Source organism: Notothenia coriiceps, unplaced genomic scaffold (genome assembly GCF_000735185.1).
Source record: "Notothenia coriiceps isolate Sejong01 unplaced genomic scaffold, NC01 NC01_scaffold00010968, whole genome shotgun sequence".
NCBI classification, from domain to species: Eukaryota; Metazoa; Chordata; class Actinopteri; order Perciformes; family Nototheniidae; genus Notothenia; species Notothenia coriiceps.
The window spans coordinates 330,034-349,883 of NW_011343669.1; the positions used below are offsets into that span (position 1 = coordinate 330,034).

At 39.3% G+C, this 19,850-nt stretch overlaps 2 protein-coding genes across 2 annotated transcripts in view; both read right to left on the reverse strand.

Moving 5' to 3' along the window:
- Positions 1-332: 332 nt before the first annotated feature.
- On the reverse strand, positions 333-15,116 carry rhot2 (ras homolog family member T2). The gene is made up of 19 exons (XM_010772167.1): positions 14,929-15,116; positions 14,164-14,222; positions 13,575-13,656; positions 13,407-13,450; positions 13,076-13,129; positions 12,914-12,966; positions 8,886-8,994; positions 8,604-8,705; positions 8,374-8,472; positions 8,174-8,282; positions 7,020-7,140; positions 6,696-6,780; positions 6,400-6,545; positions 6,184-6,284; positions 3,707-3,837; positions 3,506-3,586; positions 3,295-3,417; positions 2,163-2,365; positions 333-1,553 (listed from the first exon to the last, which is right to left on the reverse strand). Exons 1-19 carry the CDS (start codon positions 14,963-14,965, stop codon positions 1,436-1,438), a joined length of 1,857 nt encoding a protein of 618 aa, XP_010770469.1. The 5' UTR covers positions 14,966-15,116; the 3' UTR covers positions 333-1,435.
- Positions 15,117-16,548: 1,432 nt separating this feature from the next.
- wdr90 (WD repeat domain 90) overlaps positions 16,549-19,850 on the reverse strand; it is a 34,513-nt gene continuing 31,211 nt past the window's right edge. The window contains exons 33-36 of the mRNA XM_010772197.1: positions 17,971-18,114; positions 17,405-17,521; positions 17,207-17,291; positions 16,549-17,105 (exon numbers count right to left, since the gene is read on the reverse strand). Coding sequence (XP_010770499.1) covers positions 16,948-17,105; positions 17,207-17,291; positions 17,405-17,521; positions 17,971-18,114 — 504 coding nt within the window. The 3' untranslated portion in view covers positions 16,549-16,947. The remainder of the gene's footprint in view (positions 17,106-17,206; positions 17,292-17,404; positions 17,522-17,970; positions 18,115-19,850) is intronic.

The window sequence follows — 19,850 nt, forward strand, 5'->3', positions numbered from 1 at the left end:
TTTAGAACAAAATTGATCCGTTAGCATCACTTTAAACAAGTAATTCCTCATTAGCATGGCACACACAAAAAGTACATTAAAGAAAAAAGAAAAAAAAGGTGTACCGTCAAGTTTTCGAAGTCTGATAATAGTGTATAAATGCTGGAAAATGAAAAAGATTCAAAACAAAATCCAGTTAGAATTGATCAGCCATTACAATTAGCTGCTAGGAATTAAAAAACTGAATTTGGGGTAAAAAGAAAGCACCAAATGTCAGGCATTTTAACTTAAAGCACAGCAATCACCTTCCATCCAACATCCATAACGTCTTTTGGGTAAAAGGTCCCACCCAGTCTAGTCTGGTCTTTTATTCATCATCTCAAATCAGTTCAATTTCAGTAAGAAAAACAGCCATATTTTAAAAGTCACAGAAGTGTATTCTGCAGAAACAGCAGGTCCCCAGCTGAACTGAGCAAGAGAACGTACGTAACATGAATGACTCATGTCGGGAAACAATGCAATGGCGGATTATGCAACAAGGTCAAAGTGAATGCACAGTGTCAGGTGTGTGTGGATAGAATGAAATCACAGATCATCACGCTATTTCAGTCTATCAAAATCAACCATTTCAATATGAACAGAAGGAAGCTGATTGGAAGCAGAGATTAATTCCACCAGATTTTTCATTTAACATTTTGTAATTTTTAAAGGTTTGCTTGTTTTCTTATGAGAATATATTTTCGGACTTTTTTCAGATGCATAAACAAACCATTCTCCTCATGCACATTTCTTCTTCATCACTGGAGGCCTTACTGCTAAACACTTTAAAATGTTTCATTCATAGGCAAAAATAATATGCCTTGGAGCTAATAACATGCTATGGCTTGTCATTGCTGCTGGAGTCATTTGGCAAATCAGATTTGAACATTTAGTATCAGTGAGTTCATTGGCGGAGATTGAGTGGCAGCCAATCAGAATGCTAGGTTAAAATGGTCCATGTGTTGCCCTTTGGTTCGTCAGTCTAGTCAATTTGGCATTTTTGTATATTATACTTAATAAACACTGCATGTACATAAAAACCTCTCCAATCTCACCATTAACATTTCACATATAATTGAGGGGAAAGCAAAAGATGAAATAACTGTTATCCTGCATTTCCTCCTCTCTGATAAAGCACCTGATGTGAACAGTTCTTTGTGTATCAATGCACCGAGGTTAGCTCCTACTTAACCTGGTTGGGCAACGTGAGGCGAAAAAAGCAGCGAGGGCAATAATATGACCAGTATCTTCCAATTGATTTTGTTGCGATCACCTGACTCAGAGGGTAGGATAAGGTAAAGAAGAGCAGAGATATGAAGAGTTTCCTCGGAGGCTTGGAGGTGAAAAGTAAAATGATGTGACTCTGGTCTCTGAGGTTTGGTCTTGATGGATGGATGGAGAGTCAGCCGGTTGTTGATCATTTCAGTCTGGCCACGGCTCTGTAGATGGCAAAGCCCAGAACTGCAACCACAGTCGAGCCCAGCGCCACTCTCAGCCAGTACGACGTGTTGCTCATGTCTGAACCATTCAGGTGTCTGGAGATGGGAGGGAGAAATCATTAGCGGTACAAAGCAACAGCTGATAGCATGAGAGCGACACGTCTAGCTTCTCTACCACATGAACCTTTAATCACTAAATGTATGAAACCACATTTGCATTTAACTCATCTGTATATGTTACAGGTTTTCAAGGATGTCCTCAACAAGGCCTGGGACCCTCACTCTTTATTCCTCCCAAAGACACAATGCATTACATTAAGGCACATTGTGAGCCATTTCCCTTACTATATATATATATATATTGCACAATTTTGTAAAATACTATAATATTTTCAAAGTGCACAGCTTTTCTACTTCAAATTCTACTACAGTGCACATATTCTATATTATTATTTATGGTAATTTGTCATATTCTTGTTGTACTAACTTTCTTGTGAACAATACATTTGTATTTTTATTCATATGAAAGTTGTTATAAAACTTCTATATCTACTTATTTTACAACTGTATTACTCTTCCTCTGTTTACGCACCATTACACACCAAAACAAATTATTTGTACGTGTCAAATTTGGCAATAAACCTGATTTTGATTCTGATGTCACATTTATCTCAAGATCAGTAGTTTGTGTGGATGACGACGTACGGATATACTGCTGCCCACGCCAGCCGGGAGTAGATGGTCTTGCTGGTGGAGTCGAGGAACAGGCAGGAGAAGGGCAGCGGGGGAGGCAGCTGGTGTTTATAACAGAACTCGGCCGGAGTCATCCCGTGGAACTGCTTGACCTCAGGAAGGTCCACCTTGGAGGCGACCAGCACACATGGGATGTTGCTCTCCATGTAGTGTTGCTGAGCAACACATTGGATAAAGAGGTAAAGCTCAGTTGTGAGAGAAAAAATACATTTTTAAATAACGAATGTCAAGTAAAGCTTATTGCAATGCGTAATAAATGTATACAAACTGAAGAAAAATCTGATTTATAATAACACAGATCTTTCAAAGTTGGAAAGGTTACAGTAACGGCCCGTCCACACGGCAGCGTGAGTTGCTTCAACGGAGAAGCTTCCCATTCACTTTGAATGGGGTGACGTCAGGCTTTGCCGAACTGCATTGTGGTTCCGTCGCTTTGCCTCCGTTGCTCGCTTCGAAAGTTGAAAAAGGTTCAACTTTTCAAGCTTCGACGGAAGCGTCAGCCAATCAAATCATATGCCAGTACAAGCACTAGCCAATCAAACCGTGTGCTTGTGTGTCCGGGGCGGGAGATTAATGTGATTGGTTGTTGGTCGCGCGCCAGACACGCCCACCGGCAAGCTTCAACGCACGCTGCCGTGTGGACGTACCGTTAGTAGTACGTGTTTATTTAGTTGAATTAAATAGTAGAGACATCCATTTCTTCCTGTGTCAAGTATCAGTAATAAAGTGAAAAAAATTGTTTTGATTATAAAAAAAAAAGGTTTATGTAAACAAAGCACCATGAAATTAGAATAAATAGCAGGCAAATAAAATCATTTTAATTTTCATTCCATCATTTGTTTAAGTTAGAATACAGTATATCTTACACGTACTATTTCATACTCACCAGAATCAGCTATTTGAATTAAAGTCAGTGTTAGAAACTGCTAAAGGGAAGCAAAGTGAGCTGTAATAATGCTTTATTAGCAAAACAAACCGTGTGGAAAGACCAGCACACACTGATGGACAGCCTATCTAAAGGGCACACATTTAAACCTTTCTAAACAATATTTCCAGCAATGTCAGTGGAACTTTTGTGACTGACCTTGTATATACTGGCACAATAGTCAAAGGAATGTGGGTCACTGGCGTCATACATGAGACAAGCGACATCACAAGAGGCGTCCGATGCCTTCAGGAACTCCACCTCCACATCCACCTCATTGAGCTGCATAAAGAGAAGAGTGAAGGTCACAGTCCTTAGTCAGGGTCAGAGGAGAAGAGTCAGCATTAGGATTAGGATGGAAGGTACTTACGATGAGGTACTTCTCCTGGTTGCTGACTTGGATAGTGTTTATTGCATAGGGGGAGAAGGCACTGCTGGGATTTCCCTTATTCTGTAGAAGGCAAAAGAGAGAGAGAAAACCAACAAGAAACAGTCACTTTTTAGACTCAAGAATGTTGACGAGTGCAGATTTAATATTTTATTCTCTCCAGACTAGTAGATGGTTTCATACCTCAACGCTGCAACCCACAAAGGCCTGCAGGAAGGCCGTCTTGCCTGTCCCCTGCGGTCCAATCACCTTGCAGAGAAAAACTGAACGCTGTGTCTGGTGCTGCTCCAGGTCCACCTCTTTGTCCTGTGTAACTGCACATGTAAACAAGCACAAACACTAGATATAAGTACTAGGGATGCTCCATATCGGCCGATACTCACTCTCTGCCGATCGATCGGTGCTCTCTAAACATGCCGATCGCGAGAGCCGATCGCATGACGAAAATACATGTCACTTTTCTCTGTGCGCGGCAAAACAAGCTCGCCAAAATGGCTTCACCAGTCTGGCAGTATTTTAAGGTATCCGAAAATGACAATAAAATAGCGGTATGCAACGTGTGTGAAGCAGAAATCCTGCAGCTCCGCCCGCTGTGACGGACCGGTGAGCGGAGCAACACACACTAAGAGTTAGACCTAACACACTTAGCTATTTGATCTACCTCTGGAACTAGCTACACTAGTTATACATATATTTATTCTTCACTGTCGGGTCACTCATTACTGGATCAGTGAGCTGCATGAGACGATACTGACAGGCTGTCAGGAGAGAGAGAGAGGGGGAGAGAGGAAAAGAGCTTCCGCTCATTTCTCCCATGTTATTCTCCAAAGTTAATGTAAACTTGAATAATGTGCTTCATTTGAATGTAATAATTATGTTGGTTGTTGTTTGTGGAAGCGCCAGTGAATGAGCCCCATTAACTGAGTTTTAAACATCACTTTAAATGGAAGATCCCCATAGGCCCCGCCCACTCGATCGGATCGGTGATCGGTATCGGCCGATACTGATTCCGGCGATCGTCCCCAAAATTGGCGATCGGAGCATCCCTAATAAGTAATAACGCAAGAACACACAGTTCTTCCACCTGCCATTTGTCCAGCTTTCACTGACCGTAAGGCAAAGTTAGAAAGATGGAAGTTGTCTAAATTACAATAGACTATATTTTATAGATAGACATTCGTATTAATAGGCCTGAGGTGGGAGGCCGACCAGGCCAGAGAAGAGGATGCAATTCTTGCTCCCGCTTAGAAAAAACAACCTGCCATATGAGCTGTTTTTTTTAGCACTTCTACACACATCCAATGAGTCTGTTCCCTCCTGTTTAATCACCGTGTGGTTTGTCTTGGCTGCCAAACAGAGCAGAGAGCCTACAGCCTGCAGACAATATCACTTGTGCGGTGCTAACCAGTTTATCCTAGAAGATCTGCAGCTGCTGCACCTCAGATCTCTTGGAAAAAGCTTGTGGAAAAGTAAAAACAATAGAAAGAGGAATAAAAGTTATACAAAATGAAGAACAAGGTTGTTAACAAAACATGATTCCCCTCTTAACAGCTCCCTTATCAGTAACCCACATTATCTTCTATTCAAATGAATCTATTATTTACATGAATATTAAATAATGAAAAGAGAGAAACGACATGTTTTCATCCCACACACTAATGATACAAAAACTGTAGTGTGGCCTGGGGTTACTGCCACAGGAAAGTTATATCAACAGCAATGATGGCGTGTAGGATAGCCATTTAGGATATGTGTTTCTCATCCGTCAAACTCTATACTGCCAGACTTGAGAATTGTTCATCAGTCAAAACTGTACTTTGTTAGCCCCAGCTGTTTTGGCACCAGATGAAAAATCAGGAGTTTAAGAATTTGGCATTTCTTAGGTAATGAACGTCTGCTCAAAACACTGTAGAAATCCATCCAACAGTTGTTGAGATGTTTCACTCAGGAACAAAACTGATAATCCAGCTGACAGATGATTAGAGCAAGCATCTGAGAGAGCTACTGCTAGCATAGCTAAACATAATTCTATAGTAACAATTACCAACAAAAATTCAAAAAATAAGGTTGGTTAAGCACCGTTAAACATAGAAACAGAGCACATGCTGCAACTAGAAACTAGTCCCCTTGTTACAAGAGCTGTGTTAATCTCTGTGGCTTTCACCTGACATCTGTGGCCTCGCCTGACATCTAAAAGATGCTCCCCTCTGAGACAGAATGTGTTTGATTAGCAGCACTGAGACATATTACATCACACTTTCCAAGCTTACTTTACAAACTGGCTTCAGACTAGTTCACACACAGCCTGCACAGAGACACCACTACCGTATAAGAACAAAACAATTAAATCAGTAATCATTGTTCTTTTAGTTAATGCTTACACAAAACAAAAAGGTATAATATGTATGGAAAGTGCAATATATTTCAAACCGTGCATGCATAAACGTGTGGACACACATGCAATTAACAACTCTTCCTTTACATCTCAAGGTCGGATGTACAAGAATGTAATTCTATTAGGGGACAGCGGACAGGATTAAGAAGAGCAATCCTCTTAACAGAAACGTATTTACCTGGAAAAGTGGTAATTACATTTTGCATTTCGACCTTTCTAATTGATATGCTGTTTGCGGGATTCCCTTCAGTTAAAAGACACAAACCTGTGACAGCGGCAGTCTGGGAGTCCTGCTCAGTGAGGATAGGGTAGCCTAGATATCCTAGATGCTCCAGGCAACGGTGGATGTCAAAGTACGCAGAAAGCCTGCATGTGAAGGGATTGACATACATGTGACCTTTGAACAAAAAAAGTGCAGAAAAGTGAAAAAGTAATGCATGCAAGCTCATAAAAATCATTAACAATTGTGTGAGGTACGTACGTCCACTGACAACGGTAGCCGTGGTTGGAGATGTAGCCCTCGTCTGTGGTGGGGACCGCCAGGTAGACCTCGGCCCCCCACGGCATGTAAGGACACACGCAAAACAGGTTCTTAAGCTCTGCTGGGGACAGGGCTGAGTCCTTGTCCTGAGAGGGAAAACATGTATTTTTGTCAGAACAAGGAAACCTCCATTATTGAATTTGTAGAAAACTGATATTTACATATATTATAACATTTCCCACCACATTTCACTGTGCAGTGGGATATTGTGACAGGCAGCTCGGATTCTTACTCACTTCATCATACTTGTTGAACAGCCGCTGGAGGAACTGGTAACCTAAAGGATTGAGCTCTGTGGTGCAGCCAACAGGAACTTGGATTCTTAAAAACATAATGAAGAACAAAATACTTGAATACCTCAGCATAAGGGACAAAAATGCATAAACATAAATAAGTTAAAAGCAGGAGAAATACGTAAAATCTGATGAGAACGCAGGGACAGGTATATCTATTCTAAAATACTAATGCAGAACCACCTGTTGTAATGTTATAGTTATCACCAAAATAAAAATGTATTATCTGAATTGAAAGATACAGTAACGTAGTGTCAGTAAACATACTCAGGATAAAGGAAATCATCAGTGAGCTCCAGGTTGTCGTCATAACCAAACTTCCTGAGGATGGTCCACGTGGTTTCATGTCGGCCCCTCTGGATAAATAATGTATTAAGGAACAAGAAACCTGAAAGAGAGGACATAGAATACATGGGAATTAGCTGAGTGTGACCTTGCAACAACTCTGTTTAACCCTTAGATGCACGAGTGACTGGACCCTACACTCTTCCATAAGTGGGTCAAAAAGGACCCGTATTAGAATAATATGTGTTTTTATGCCATTTTTGTCATTTTGGTTAAAGGTGACCTATCATGCAAAATGCACTTTTGTACGTCTTTTATACATGAATATGTGTCCCCGGTGTTCCAGGGAACTCACCAAGTATCAGAAAACACAACCCTCTCTATTTTCCTCCATACCCAAATCTCTTAAAAAGGGGCTGCAACGGATCTGATACAGACTGATCCAGATTTGAACACTTCTATTGCGTCACAGAAGTGGCGCGACGGCTATTGGGCCATCTCCACCAATCAGGAGGAGACAGCCACGGACATTGCCGTTGGAAAGCGCTGGAGACGCTGTAGTACATATGCCAGGCCTGTAGATGGTGCTGTTCTCACAGAATCAGCCCATGATGCAAAGACAGTGTTAAATTGAGCGAAATGAGGAATGGCTAAAATGCATGATCTGTTTGGTATTTTGAAAAATAAAAAGTATAAATATGCCTTACTGTATATAGGTATGGTCCTACACTACATTAAGAAAAATTACTTGTATAATATTTAGTATTATATTTTGGTTCACCCTAGAAATATTTTATATTTCACTATTTATAATTTTAGACATTTGTTTTACATTTAAAAAAAAAAAAAAACTTTTCCCCATAGGATTCCATAGAAAATGCATGCGGGTCATGTTTGACCCACTTATGGAAGCTTGGGGTAGTAATACAAAAACTACAATTTTTTAAAATGTAAATAAAAAATTTGAATGGCATGATATCCAAAACATGTTTTTTGAGGAATAGCTGGAATATGAAATGATAAAAAAAAGGTAATTACAAAGATACTTCAAGAAAACCACCTCACCGGGTCAAGAAAGACCCACTTATGCATCTAAGGGTTAAAGACACATGTTGTTATTCTTAAGGGAATTTTACCATTAAGGGTCAGGCCGTTGTCCTGCACCCCATCGCTGGTGTTCTTCCAAACAACAGTCTTCACGTCTTCTAAGGCTTGAGGTGCCAGAGGATTCCCAAAACAGGATTTCTAGAAATAAAGATGGATAGATTTAATTATATTTTGCGTCAAATAATAACTGAGAAGACCTTATGTTAATTAAGTGATTTAACTGGCTGACCTGAAAGCAGTTGAGTTCTGCGTCGCTGAGGATACGGTCATTGTCCTGGTCGGAGATGTAGAATATTCTGCTGAGGGCTCGGACACACAGGGGCTTCAGCTGCAGGAACATATTGGATGTTTTGATGTTGCATTATTCAACCAATCATTTGCATGCGCATACAGAATGTAAATGGAAAGAAGAGACACATGCTGACTCATAGTTATATTAACAAATCCAAAATGTCTGACCTGTTTGTCCTCAGGGTCATAAAGAGGGGCAGTGGGGTGCAGAACCGCCTTCTGTGCATAGTAGAACAGCTCAGAAATGTTTTTTAAGTTCTTCGCAGAACACTTGAAGAGAAGAAAACAGGAGAAAGAACATTTAACGTACAATTACATTTGCAATCTAGAGGTCATATTAAGTGTGCATGTGTTCATATTTGTTTGAAACCAAGCAGCCACGTGTGTATCTCGATGTTAAAGTCAGCAGGTGTGTACATGCTGCAGTGATTAGCAACCGTTCAGTCTCACCTCGACACACGTCTCAATCTCAGAGAACTGGTTCATGATGGGGAGAATGGTTTCCATCGAGCTCCCGCAGCGCAGATCAGACTTGTTCCCCACGAGGATGATGGGAACTCTAGAACATATGGAGACAGGGTAACGCTCAATATGAGATGCAGCGATCGCAGTCTGTCTAAGAACTATAATTGAAAGTGCACAAAAACTTGTATGTACGTTTACTTTAATTTGGAAACACTATTAACCAACTTTAATAATTTATATTTCTCCAAAACTGCACCAAGTTACAGGACTTTCGCTCAATAAAACAAATTCTAAATTAAAGTGCTCCAGAAATATATCTCATGCATGACATCATAATAATACAAATCAATAAATCTGTCAGCAATGCTCTCTTACAGAAACACATCATTGATTAATGATTATTGCTCTTTTACAGCAGGAAATTCAATAACCTTGTGCATGAGAAAGTAGCATTCAGTTTTCCCACACGGTGACTGACTAAATGTGTGCAAATTACAAACTAATTAAGTCTTAAAGCACACTGCCGATGGGCTAAGGCAGGTGGTGCAGCGACATATAACCTGACCTTTTGTTTTTCAGCGGAGTGAAATAGTGGAAGTATGTTGCGTTATAAATATTATATTAGCTATATATTATAAAAGGGGACTTAATGTCCTTTTTGGAGTTTTCCCTTCCCTGTAGTGTGCTATATAGTGTAGGTGTGTTGTGTGCATGTAAATGGTCTGCAAAGGCTAAGATCCCAAAGTTCCCTCCAGAGGCAATCTTTTTAAGTGTATTTAAGTAGAAACACACACAAACACACTATTTATGAAAAAAAGGATTACAAAAATAAAACCACTAACAGGAAAGATGTGTGCTAGCAAAGAGGCTTGGCCAAACTTCATTGCATCACATCAAAAGGTGTTAGTCTGTGGAATAACTGTAATGATGCACTGAAATATTGTACAAGTCTTGTAAAAGTAATTCTTTCTGATTGTTTTGTAAAAAACAAAAAACAAAGAAATAAACAAGACAAACATCTCGCCGATGACGATGACCTAATATTTTATTTATAAGGAAAATGTATGCTAGAGGGGGTAGGACCAGAAACGTTTTTTTTAAGCTTCTTCTTGCCCCTGTTGAACATGACAGAGACTATTTGAGAATGTATTTGTTGTGCTTTGTTATAATTATTATTATGAGTGAGAAAAAAGAAAAAAAAGAATATATATATATTATTATTATTATTATTGTATGTTTTCTGACATGTTCAATAAATTGACAAAAAAATAAAATAAAGGCTTGTTACCATTGATTCAAAACAACAAAAAGAAAATGAATGAAAATGAAACATTTTTCATTGTAAAGTATTTGAATCACAAAGACCTCACAAAGAACGAAATGCTAACATTCTGTCAGCCATAAAGGATGTTATTAAGTTTTGTCTATAAGCATCACAAATGTTATTTTGTTGTTATTTTTTAAACTAACAAACTAAAGCCAAACAGTGACATCATCACGTGACATAACACCGGCTTTGGTTTTGTATTGTATTGAATAGCAGACTCTCAGAGCTGCAGTCACTCTTCTTTCCAGACGCATTCAGTTGGATCAGAGCAACCTTACAGTCTCCTACAGAGAACACACATCTCCACCCCGACACAAGTCTACAGACTGTGCCATGGATAGGAGAAGCTATTCAAACAACAGGTGTAATACCAGAGCAGATGACCACGAAAATGCAGTGGAAGAATCCCTGAACAAGATCCACTGCAGAAATGGTAAGATATACGGCCTGGCTGATTTCCCCAATGCATATGATTGCGAGAAGATGACTTTTGCCCACAGGATGCGCAAAGAAAATGACATGCTGAAAGGTCTGGAAGAGGCTGCTTGGAAAAAGAAGTTTGAGAAAGAAGACCTGGCTCTTAAATAGAGCAGGGAGAAGAGAGAGCTGGAGGAAAAGTTCTCAAAGATGGAGATGAAACTGAAAGAGATGGAGAAAAATGACATTTCTATGGGTTGTAGATACGAGCATGGTTTTATATACTTTCACGTTTAATCTTGTTTTATGCCGTTTGCCAAGACTTGATAAGTCGCTCGTAAAACACAGGAGGTATGGAAACTAAGAACACCATATGTGGTAAACTGAACAGCTAATATAACACGACACATTAGTTGTATTTCCTTTAACTGGTGGATTATGGATATATAGTTGCTGATCGACAGCTGGAACAAAAACCACCAAATACAAACAAATAATTCAGATCCAGTCGTCATGACTCCACTCCGGAGGGACTCCCCGACCATGTCTTAGTTTCTCATCAAGGGGGGGGTCTCCTGTCCCCGGTACAAACACACTGCCTGAGGAGGGCTATGTGTACTTTTTGTCATGAAACTTTTTCGGACCACTTATTTATTTTGGTGACGATCCAACCTCCATGCTGCTACTCTGGTTCAAACTGCATCCACCAAACAATATGATTTATCTCCACCTCCCCAAAATAACCAAAATCTGACACGGTGTGAGATGTCTTTTTTAGCTGTTCTGTCGTCATTTCCTGCGATCTTCTCCATGCAGTCAGTCAAAATGAATGAATGAGCGTTTCTTTGACTATTTATAGTCAAATATGGGCGTTACGTGAAACCCGCAAAAGCTGCACCGCATTTCGAGTTGATTGTGATTTATAAAAGGGAAACCGGGGTAGGAAGTGCCGAACGCACTTTCCTCGCCGGTACGCAATGTTCGGTGAATCGGAAAATGTATGGACCTATTTTTCGGATTTCTACTACGTAAGCAACGTTCCCACGTGAATCCTACACACGGCGTTATACATGAGGCCCCAGAGCTGGGAGACTGAGCTAAAGCAGGAGATGATGAAGAAGAATGACCTGACCAGGAGGAACAAAACCTTGGAGACGGAAGTCCAAGAGTTTAAAGACCAGAGGAGAGAGCAAAAGGAAAAGGAGAAGGAAAGCCTGGCTCAGGAACAACTGAGCTGGGAGGCAAAAGAGAGAATGGTGGAGGATGAACATCAAGTCCTGCAGGACGTGTTCTGCAAGAGGGCGACTGAAGGAAAGGTCATCCCTTTGCAGAAAATGCAAAGCCAGACGCCACAGAAGGACAGGGCAAGGGAAGCAAAGATGGAGGAAGCTGAGGCAAGTATAAACGCCACAGAGGAGACGGAAAATATGGAGGCGACGGAGAACTACGGGGAGGGTGTGTGGAGCTGGACGCACCAGAAGTGTGACAGCGACATAGAGTGGGAGGAAGCTTGAGAACCGTAACTCCCTCTTCCTCCTCCCTAACTCCCTCCTCCCTCAACCCTCCCCTTTTCTCACATTGGGTTTTGTCCTGGAGCCCAGGTTTTCCCGCAATCCATATTCTTGGAATTAGGATTACAAAAGAATAACAGCCAACTTCCTTCTCCATTTACCTCACCTCCTTCCCCCTACATCACCCTCTCTCCCCTTACTTCACCCACCACTCCATCCTCCATTTACCTCACCTACAAACTCCCCCCCTAACTCTACCACCAACCGAAGAGTCGCCAAAGACCCATATTCATAATAAAAATTAGGGTCAACAAAACTTAAAGGTTACCTGATTCGTTATTGGCTGATTGTTGCACAACCCAGAAAACTGTTGTGACATCACAAAGTGGCCAAAATCTAATCTCATTTTCAGGTTTATATATACTCTGGTGTTTATATGTACTCTGGTGTTTATATGTACTCTGGTGTTTATATGTACTCTGGTGTTTTTATAGATTGTTCTTGGTGTTTTTGTCTCACTATACAGGTTCATTGTTTAAAAAAAAAAAGTGTTCATTTCACTGTTGAAATCAAAAGGTGTTTATCAGGCTGCAAGCTTTATGTCTTCATCACATGCAAATTGTTTGCGCTACTTAAACACGCACAAATCCAAGATTACCAAGTTTGCCAACATTACGTGCTAACAGTAGGGAGGAGTGCAAAGTTCCATCACATATAAGAGACCAGGTAACATACACCCATAAACAGCTGATACATACTTGTTTCCTTTCTCTGCATCTCCGTTAACTAAAGGGATCCATTTAGTTTTAATCTGAAGAACAAAAGCAGAGACAGGCAAAAATGCATTAAGTCAATGCTATTCATAGTACGTGGAATGCTTATACAGTAAGTTACAATATAAACAAGTATCAGGTTACTACCTTGTCTATCGTGTCCTCGTTGGTGACATCGTACACAACACACACCACATTAGCCTGTGTTGTTGAAGAAAGAACAGGTTTATCAAGAAGAATACATTGAGCTAGAAAACAACTAAGAAAAAGATGTGGATGTTTATGTTCCTGGCATGAGTTATGTAAATACAAGGCCTTGTAGACATGTCTTAACAAATTATATCTACAATTATATTCATTTATCTGGCTCCAAGTTGTTATTCTAAATGAGGGAATATCAATAATCATCATTACCCAATTCAGTCCATTAATTGAAATTGTTCAAACAGATGACATTAGTGCTGTTTGGTGTACTTACCTTGATGATCTCATTTTTAAGGACTTCATCACTCTGCTCTGTTTCTGTTGAGGGCAAACAACATTTGTTTTAAGTCATAGTCAAAGCAATCCAGTTTGACAAACCGCACACACACAAACAGACACAGAGGACTGAGCAATGTTGTTGTTAGCGTTCAGGTCATGTTACCCGAGTAGTCCACTATGTGTGTTGGCACTTTCTCTGGAGTCACGTCAGCAGGGATGGTGATTTCCTCGGCTCTGAGAGGAACCTGTCAGAGAGATGTATATAAAGTGTTAAATATTTGCCAGCAAGTGCAATAAAACTTGAATAAACCAAAACTTTCCATAGACAATACTACCCCAGTACAAAGGAAAGTAACAAGTAGCACAAAGATAAAAACCTACTTTGATATCAACACAGTGATTCTAGTCAAAAAGGGGATTAAAACAATAACAGTTTGTAATATATATCTTATCCTGCAAGTCATTTTTGCAAACATAGTAGAAAAGCTGATGATATTTTCGAGTAAACAGCAAAGGAATTTAAACTTGAAATAGCTTGCCCTGCGTGAATATCAACAAGCAACAAATAGTTGTCTTCACTGCACAAAAATAAACCAGTTTTCTCTGAAGTGGCTACAATAGAGTAACTGTGGCTATAATAAGCAAACCGTATTATAGATATTAGAGTCAGCTGGTGTAAATGTCCCAAGTTTTCATGGACATACAGTACTCCTTTAGGTACAGCAGGGATACATAGTTAATCTGACACTTACCTCTTCTGGGAACTCCTCTCCAACCAAAGACATGATGAGTGATGTCTTCCCCACCTTGGCTGTTGGAAATAACATGAAGAGGATGAGAGGGGCTCAGAGGAAGAATAAATGATCCAAATTGGCTTGTGTGAAAAAAGAGGCAGCACCTACTGTAGAAATAAATGTTGTAGAAAGTTAGCTGGCTAGTCCTTATGTTATCATTTACATAAAAACCCTGATATGGACTGACTAGCTCATTATTAGTACAAGATCTGATTACTTCTACTTTTACTAAAGTACAAGTTCTGAGTGTTTCTTCCTACTCTGACTGTTAGTTTAGTAGCAGCCGTTATGTTAATGTTAGTTTACATGTCAATAATCTCAAACTAACGGATAACTCAAATATCAGAAAATTAAATAAACATTGCATCTGTTTATTGGGTAATGTATATTTCAGTGGACGGCAGCTGATAATTTAGCAAATAATAATAAAACATGTTTACTAACTTCTCTATGGCAGCTAACTAATAACCGTTCAGAAGTTACTGAGCTAACGGTTAGTTAGCATTGCGGAAATCAGCACTTGGAAAGCGGCCAATTCATAAAAAACATATAATTTAATAACATAGAATACAGTGGGTGCAGATATACATATTAGGACAGTTTTCGACACCATGCCACCAGGAGTAGCCGAGGTAAATTCAGCGACAAGTTGCCAAGTTAGCTTAAACTGCTAATGTTTGCTAGTCTTTTAGCTTGTGGTTTACTGTCAGTGAAATGACTCACGTTCCCCCAATAACAGAATCCTGACGTCCTGCTTCATGTTTCCTATCTGTTTGACGAACAGTCCGACACGCTGCGGTGCTACAGTAACATTTATCTTGCATTTGAATGTCAAATTCTAGATTAAATCAAACGTGTGGCTGCTCTCCACAGCGATATGCACCAAGGTGAAAGCATATCATTCCGGTTCACAAAGAGGAGGCGGGGAAACATGCCCCCTGCTGGGCAAAGGGACACCCTGCAGACACTGTTTACACCACATTGTATTTAATGAGGTTTGATTGTAGTCTATAAAACAAATAAAGTATCTATTTATCTATCTATAAACGTACATTTACACAAGTACTGTACTTAAGTACAAGTTTGAGATACTTTACTTGAGCATTTTCATTTTATGCTACTTTGTACTTCCATACTAGGACTACTCCACTACGATTAGGTAAACGTTGTACTTTTACTGCACTACATTTATTTTATACCTTTAGTTACTTTACAGATTTTGATTAATGATGTGAAATATAATCAACAATTAAAACATACTTTAGTTACACCTGGAGTAGATTCACAGGCTACCCTGCAGTATACAAAGTTATTAAAACTAGTTGCACCTTTACCAGCTTTGATAACACTTTAATGATCAATCATTATAATCAAAACTTATGATATATATTTATTTCTGAAATGGACAAATCTGCAGAATGAGTACGAACACTCTGGTACTTCTACTTTTACTCAAGTACCAGATCTGAGTACTTGTCCCACCTCTGTATATTACACCCAAAATGTTACATAACTAACCACAACATTATTGGTAAATAATTTGCTGTTTAAATATAAAATAAATGAAGTAGCCAATATTTTTGTTTGATTTCTATTTTAGAAAAAAAAAAGAGCAGCGATAAGAAAGATGGACGTCTTATTTAATGTAATTATTACCAAAAAATAATGGTGCTCTGCCTGAATCTTTAAGACACAGTCATGTAAGGGAACATCATTTGAGTAATTACTGTTTGAATGACTGGGGCCTTTCCTCATTCAAACCTCTAGTGTTGCTTTAGGTGTCTATTCCTCAGGGAGATCACAAGGAGACAGAGTTATGTGTATTAAATAACAATATCACAGCACAGACAAGAGANTACACCCAAAATGTTACATAACTAACCACAACATTATTGGTAAATAATTTGCTGTTTAAATATAAAATAAATGAAGTAGCCAATATTTTGTTTGATTTCTATTTTAGATGTTTTAATGTAATTATTACCAAAAAATTATGGTGCTCTGCCTGAATCTTTAAGACACAGTCATGTAAGGGAACATCATTTGAGTAATTACTGTTTGAATGACTGGGGCCTTTCCTCATTCAAACCTCTAGTGTTGCTTTAGGAAAAGCAACAGATTGTTAAAATCGGGGTTTATTATAGTGTCTATTCCTCAGGGAGATCACAAGGAGACAGAGTTATGTGTATTAAATAACAATATCACAGCACAGACAAGAGAAGAAATAGACAGGATAATTTAAGCCCTCACAAATGATGTTTATTATAGTGCCAGAAACAATGACTATAGCAGCCTCCCCCCTTGTATGTGTGTCTGCACCATCCAATCATTGTGAAAGTCATCTTGTATTATAGTTTTTTATTTTGCATGCTGCTTTTTATTTAAACCTCATGCCATCCTTCAGCAGCCCACAAACCATAATTCTATCTACAACTGAAAAAATATATAGAAATAACAGCAACGTACCATTATACAAATCTTAAATGTACAGTAAGAAAACCTTACAAAAATTGTCAAAAATGACAAGAAACTGGAAATACAAATCAATCACTTAAAAATTGTAATATAAAACCATGCACGTAAAAAAAAAATCTATGTGGCATATGAACAAAAAACCTCTCCACAAATTATAGCTCGACTAAAATAAGAAATAAATAAATATGGAACAATAAAACTACAGAAAAAACCCATTTCAACTAGGCACCTGGGAAAGAGGAAAGTGTTAGAGGGTGAAAAAGGCCCTCAGAGGTCCTGCACCTCCCACAGCAGGATCTCATTATAAGCTACAGTGAAGAGAAGCTTCCCTGAAGGCGAGAAGCGACACGTCTGCAGCGAGTCGCTGTGCTGCAGGAAGTCCTGGAACCTGCCGCTGGACGACTTGATCAGCTTCACCACCCGCCCTGATAAGAGATTAGATATATAGTGAGACATCAAAACGTACCCTTCTTTAATATAACACATTACTGGAACCATATGGTGACACATCATTACAAAACTTCACCTTTTGATCCCACAGCTATGAGTTGGCTGTGACAGGAGAGGCTTAAGCATGTGGCCCAGTCGGGAAGGGCAATCGTTTTGATTATCTGTAGTAAAAGAAATATCATTTTATAAGAGGTAACACTCATTTCTTCCCTCTACAGTGACAGGAAACATCACACACAGTGGTAGAGGAGGGAAGCAGGGGGAGCTGTTGTACCTGTTTCTTTGCCAGGCTGTAGAACGACAGCTCTTTCTCCACTCCATAGCCGGTGTAGACCAGCAGGCCGGGGTCTGCGGGGCAGAAGGCAGCCAGGCTGGGAGGTGGGCTGTCATCCTATATAGCATCAAATATTTACATGTATTAGATGTGCAAAGGTCAAACTTAGATTGAGCTTCATTCGGTAGAAATATCCTAAATACACTGCAACAAAATGCTGAAAGAACGCTGAAAAGAACGCTGAAATCTCAATAGACACCAAGAATTTAGAATAAAGTAGGCTGTTAAATGCACATGTGTTAGGTTCGAAGCGCTGAGCCTGTCACTTTCCTGAGCTAAGACCCCAAATCAAGAAGCTCATTTAATTGAATCCTGTGAAATGACAAATAACATTAGATTCAGCAAAGACAGTCCTGAGTATTGAATGAATAAAAGGGTTAGGGGTTAATAAGTCATAATGAAGGCTAATATGAATTTATTTGAGATGGAAGATAGAGTATCTTTCAACATTTGGAGGTACATTTTTTGTCATTACCATGTACTACTACTTCAAATACAAACTGTACCCCGATATAGGCGGGAGCAGGAAATGTCAGCCAGTCAAGTAGATCACATTTGTCGTTCAGCCAATCAGCAGCCCACACACTGACGCGTCTGTCAGCACTGGCAGCCAACCACATCTCCTTTCCTTCGAGTTTGAGATTCTTACACTGAGGATTAGGAGATAAAACAGGCGTCAGTTCAAACTAATGAAAAATATCAGAAAATGGCAACAAAGGAAATCAGAGCGCACATTTAAATCAATGTCAGACCATCATTTGTATAGGATGAAAGCAGGAAACATCTCAAGAGCACTTGTACTCGAGGAGCCAGATGCCACTTCATTCTCCAACATACAATATCTGATCAATTGAAGTGCATATGAAAAGATCATCAATGCCTCTCGAATAGAAAATCAGGCTGCTATTGATTTAAAATTCTGCATGAAAGCCACAATAATACATTTGTATTTATTTATTTTAATCGTTTACTTGGCAGGGACAATGCATAGTAATGAACACTGAAAACATTCAAATGTGTCAAGCGTAACAGTGCCAGATTTAGCTTTGAGCTAATTTCCATCCGCAGTCCCTCACATAATATATTTAAGAAAATTACATTTTACAAACATAGCAAAAACAAAATACATGATATGCAAAAAGTGCAAAAGAGCAAGAACAGCATACACAAGTATTTATGACATGGTAATACAATATAGCAGCAACGACAAATGACCAATGGCACTTTTATTTAAAGTGATCGTATAGTATAAAACCAGCAGTGGCGAACCGTCAGGGCCTTCAAGGTATTCAGAGAATACCCTGGAACACTCAGATAAAACAAACAAAAAATCGATTTAATTATACTAATAAAATGTAATACAATGTATATAAAATGAATAAATGAGAATTGTATCTGTGTTGTTGATCTGTAATATTACAGTGTTACGTTGATTTGTTTGTCCTTCTCGGACCATGCACTACGCATTTCAGTGGTTTTGTGTTAGAAAAGAAAGCAACCAATCAGATCTTGTTCTGGGTTTCTGGGTAGAATATCCTTCAACCAAGGTATTCTTCATCCTTGATCGAATGCCCTGGTCGTTTCACTGAATGAGAGTGTACGTTTGGACTGACAGTTTGATCAACCAATCATATATTGATTTNTTTTGTAGAAATACTACGTCCCAAGTTGTGGACCAACGTAGTTATTACACGTTTTTTTGTGAGACTGGGTTGGTATTTTACAGGAAAGGAGCGAGCAGAGGGTCGAGTTGTCGATTCTTGTTCAGTTTTCTGCAGTGACGAACCGTCAGGGCCTTCAAGGCATTCAGAGAATACCCTGGAAAACTCAGATAAAACAAACAAAAAATCGATTTAATTATATAAATAAAATGTATATAAAATGAATAAATGAGAATCGTATCTGTGTTGTTGATCTGTAATATTAGTGTTACGTTGATTTGTTTGTCCTTCTCGGACCATGCACTACGCATTTCAGTGGTTTTGAGTTAGCAAAGAAAGCAACCAATCAGATCTTGTTCTGGGTCTCTGGGTTGAATATCCTTCAACCAAGGTATTCTATATCCTTGATAGAATGCCCTGGTCGTTGCACTGAATGAGAGCGTACATTTGGACTGACAGTTTGATCAACCAATCATATATTGATTTGTAGCCAATGGGCGTATTCTTTCAGAGTTTCCTTCGGTTCCAGGGTGCTCTAGAAGGCCCGCTAGTTAACTGGCTCGAGACAGAGGATCTAGATGAATGTGATGAAGCAATTCATGCCGTTTTATTGTTTTTAACGTTGGAATTGCAAGTGCAACAGGTGAAGATGAAGTTGTTGCGGAATTGTTGTGAGTACCCTTTTCAAGACGACAATTCAATGAAAAGACGGACATTATAACGCC

Excerpts from the sequence above, each read along its gene's own strand:
- rhot2 (XM_010772167.1), bottom strand. The coding sequence starts at position 14,965 with ATGAAGCAGGACGTCAGGATTCTGTTATTGGGGGAAC. Across the intron at positions 6,781-7,019 it reads GATGATTTCCTTTATCCTGA|AATCCAAGTTCCTGTTGGCT; the intron begins GTATGTTTACTG and ends TATGTTTTTAAG. Across the intron at positions 1,554-2,162 it reads GCGTGGGCAGCAGTATATCC|ACACCTGAATGGTTCAGACA; the intron begins GTACGTCGTCAT and ends TCCCATCTCCAG.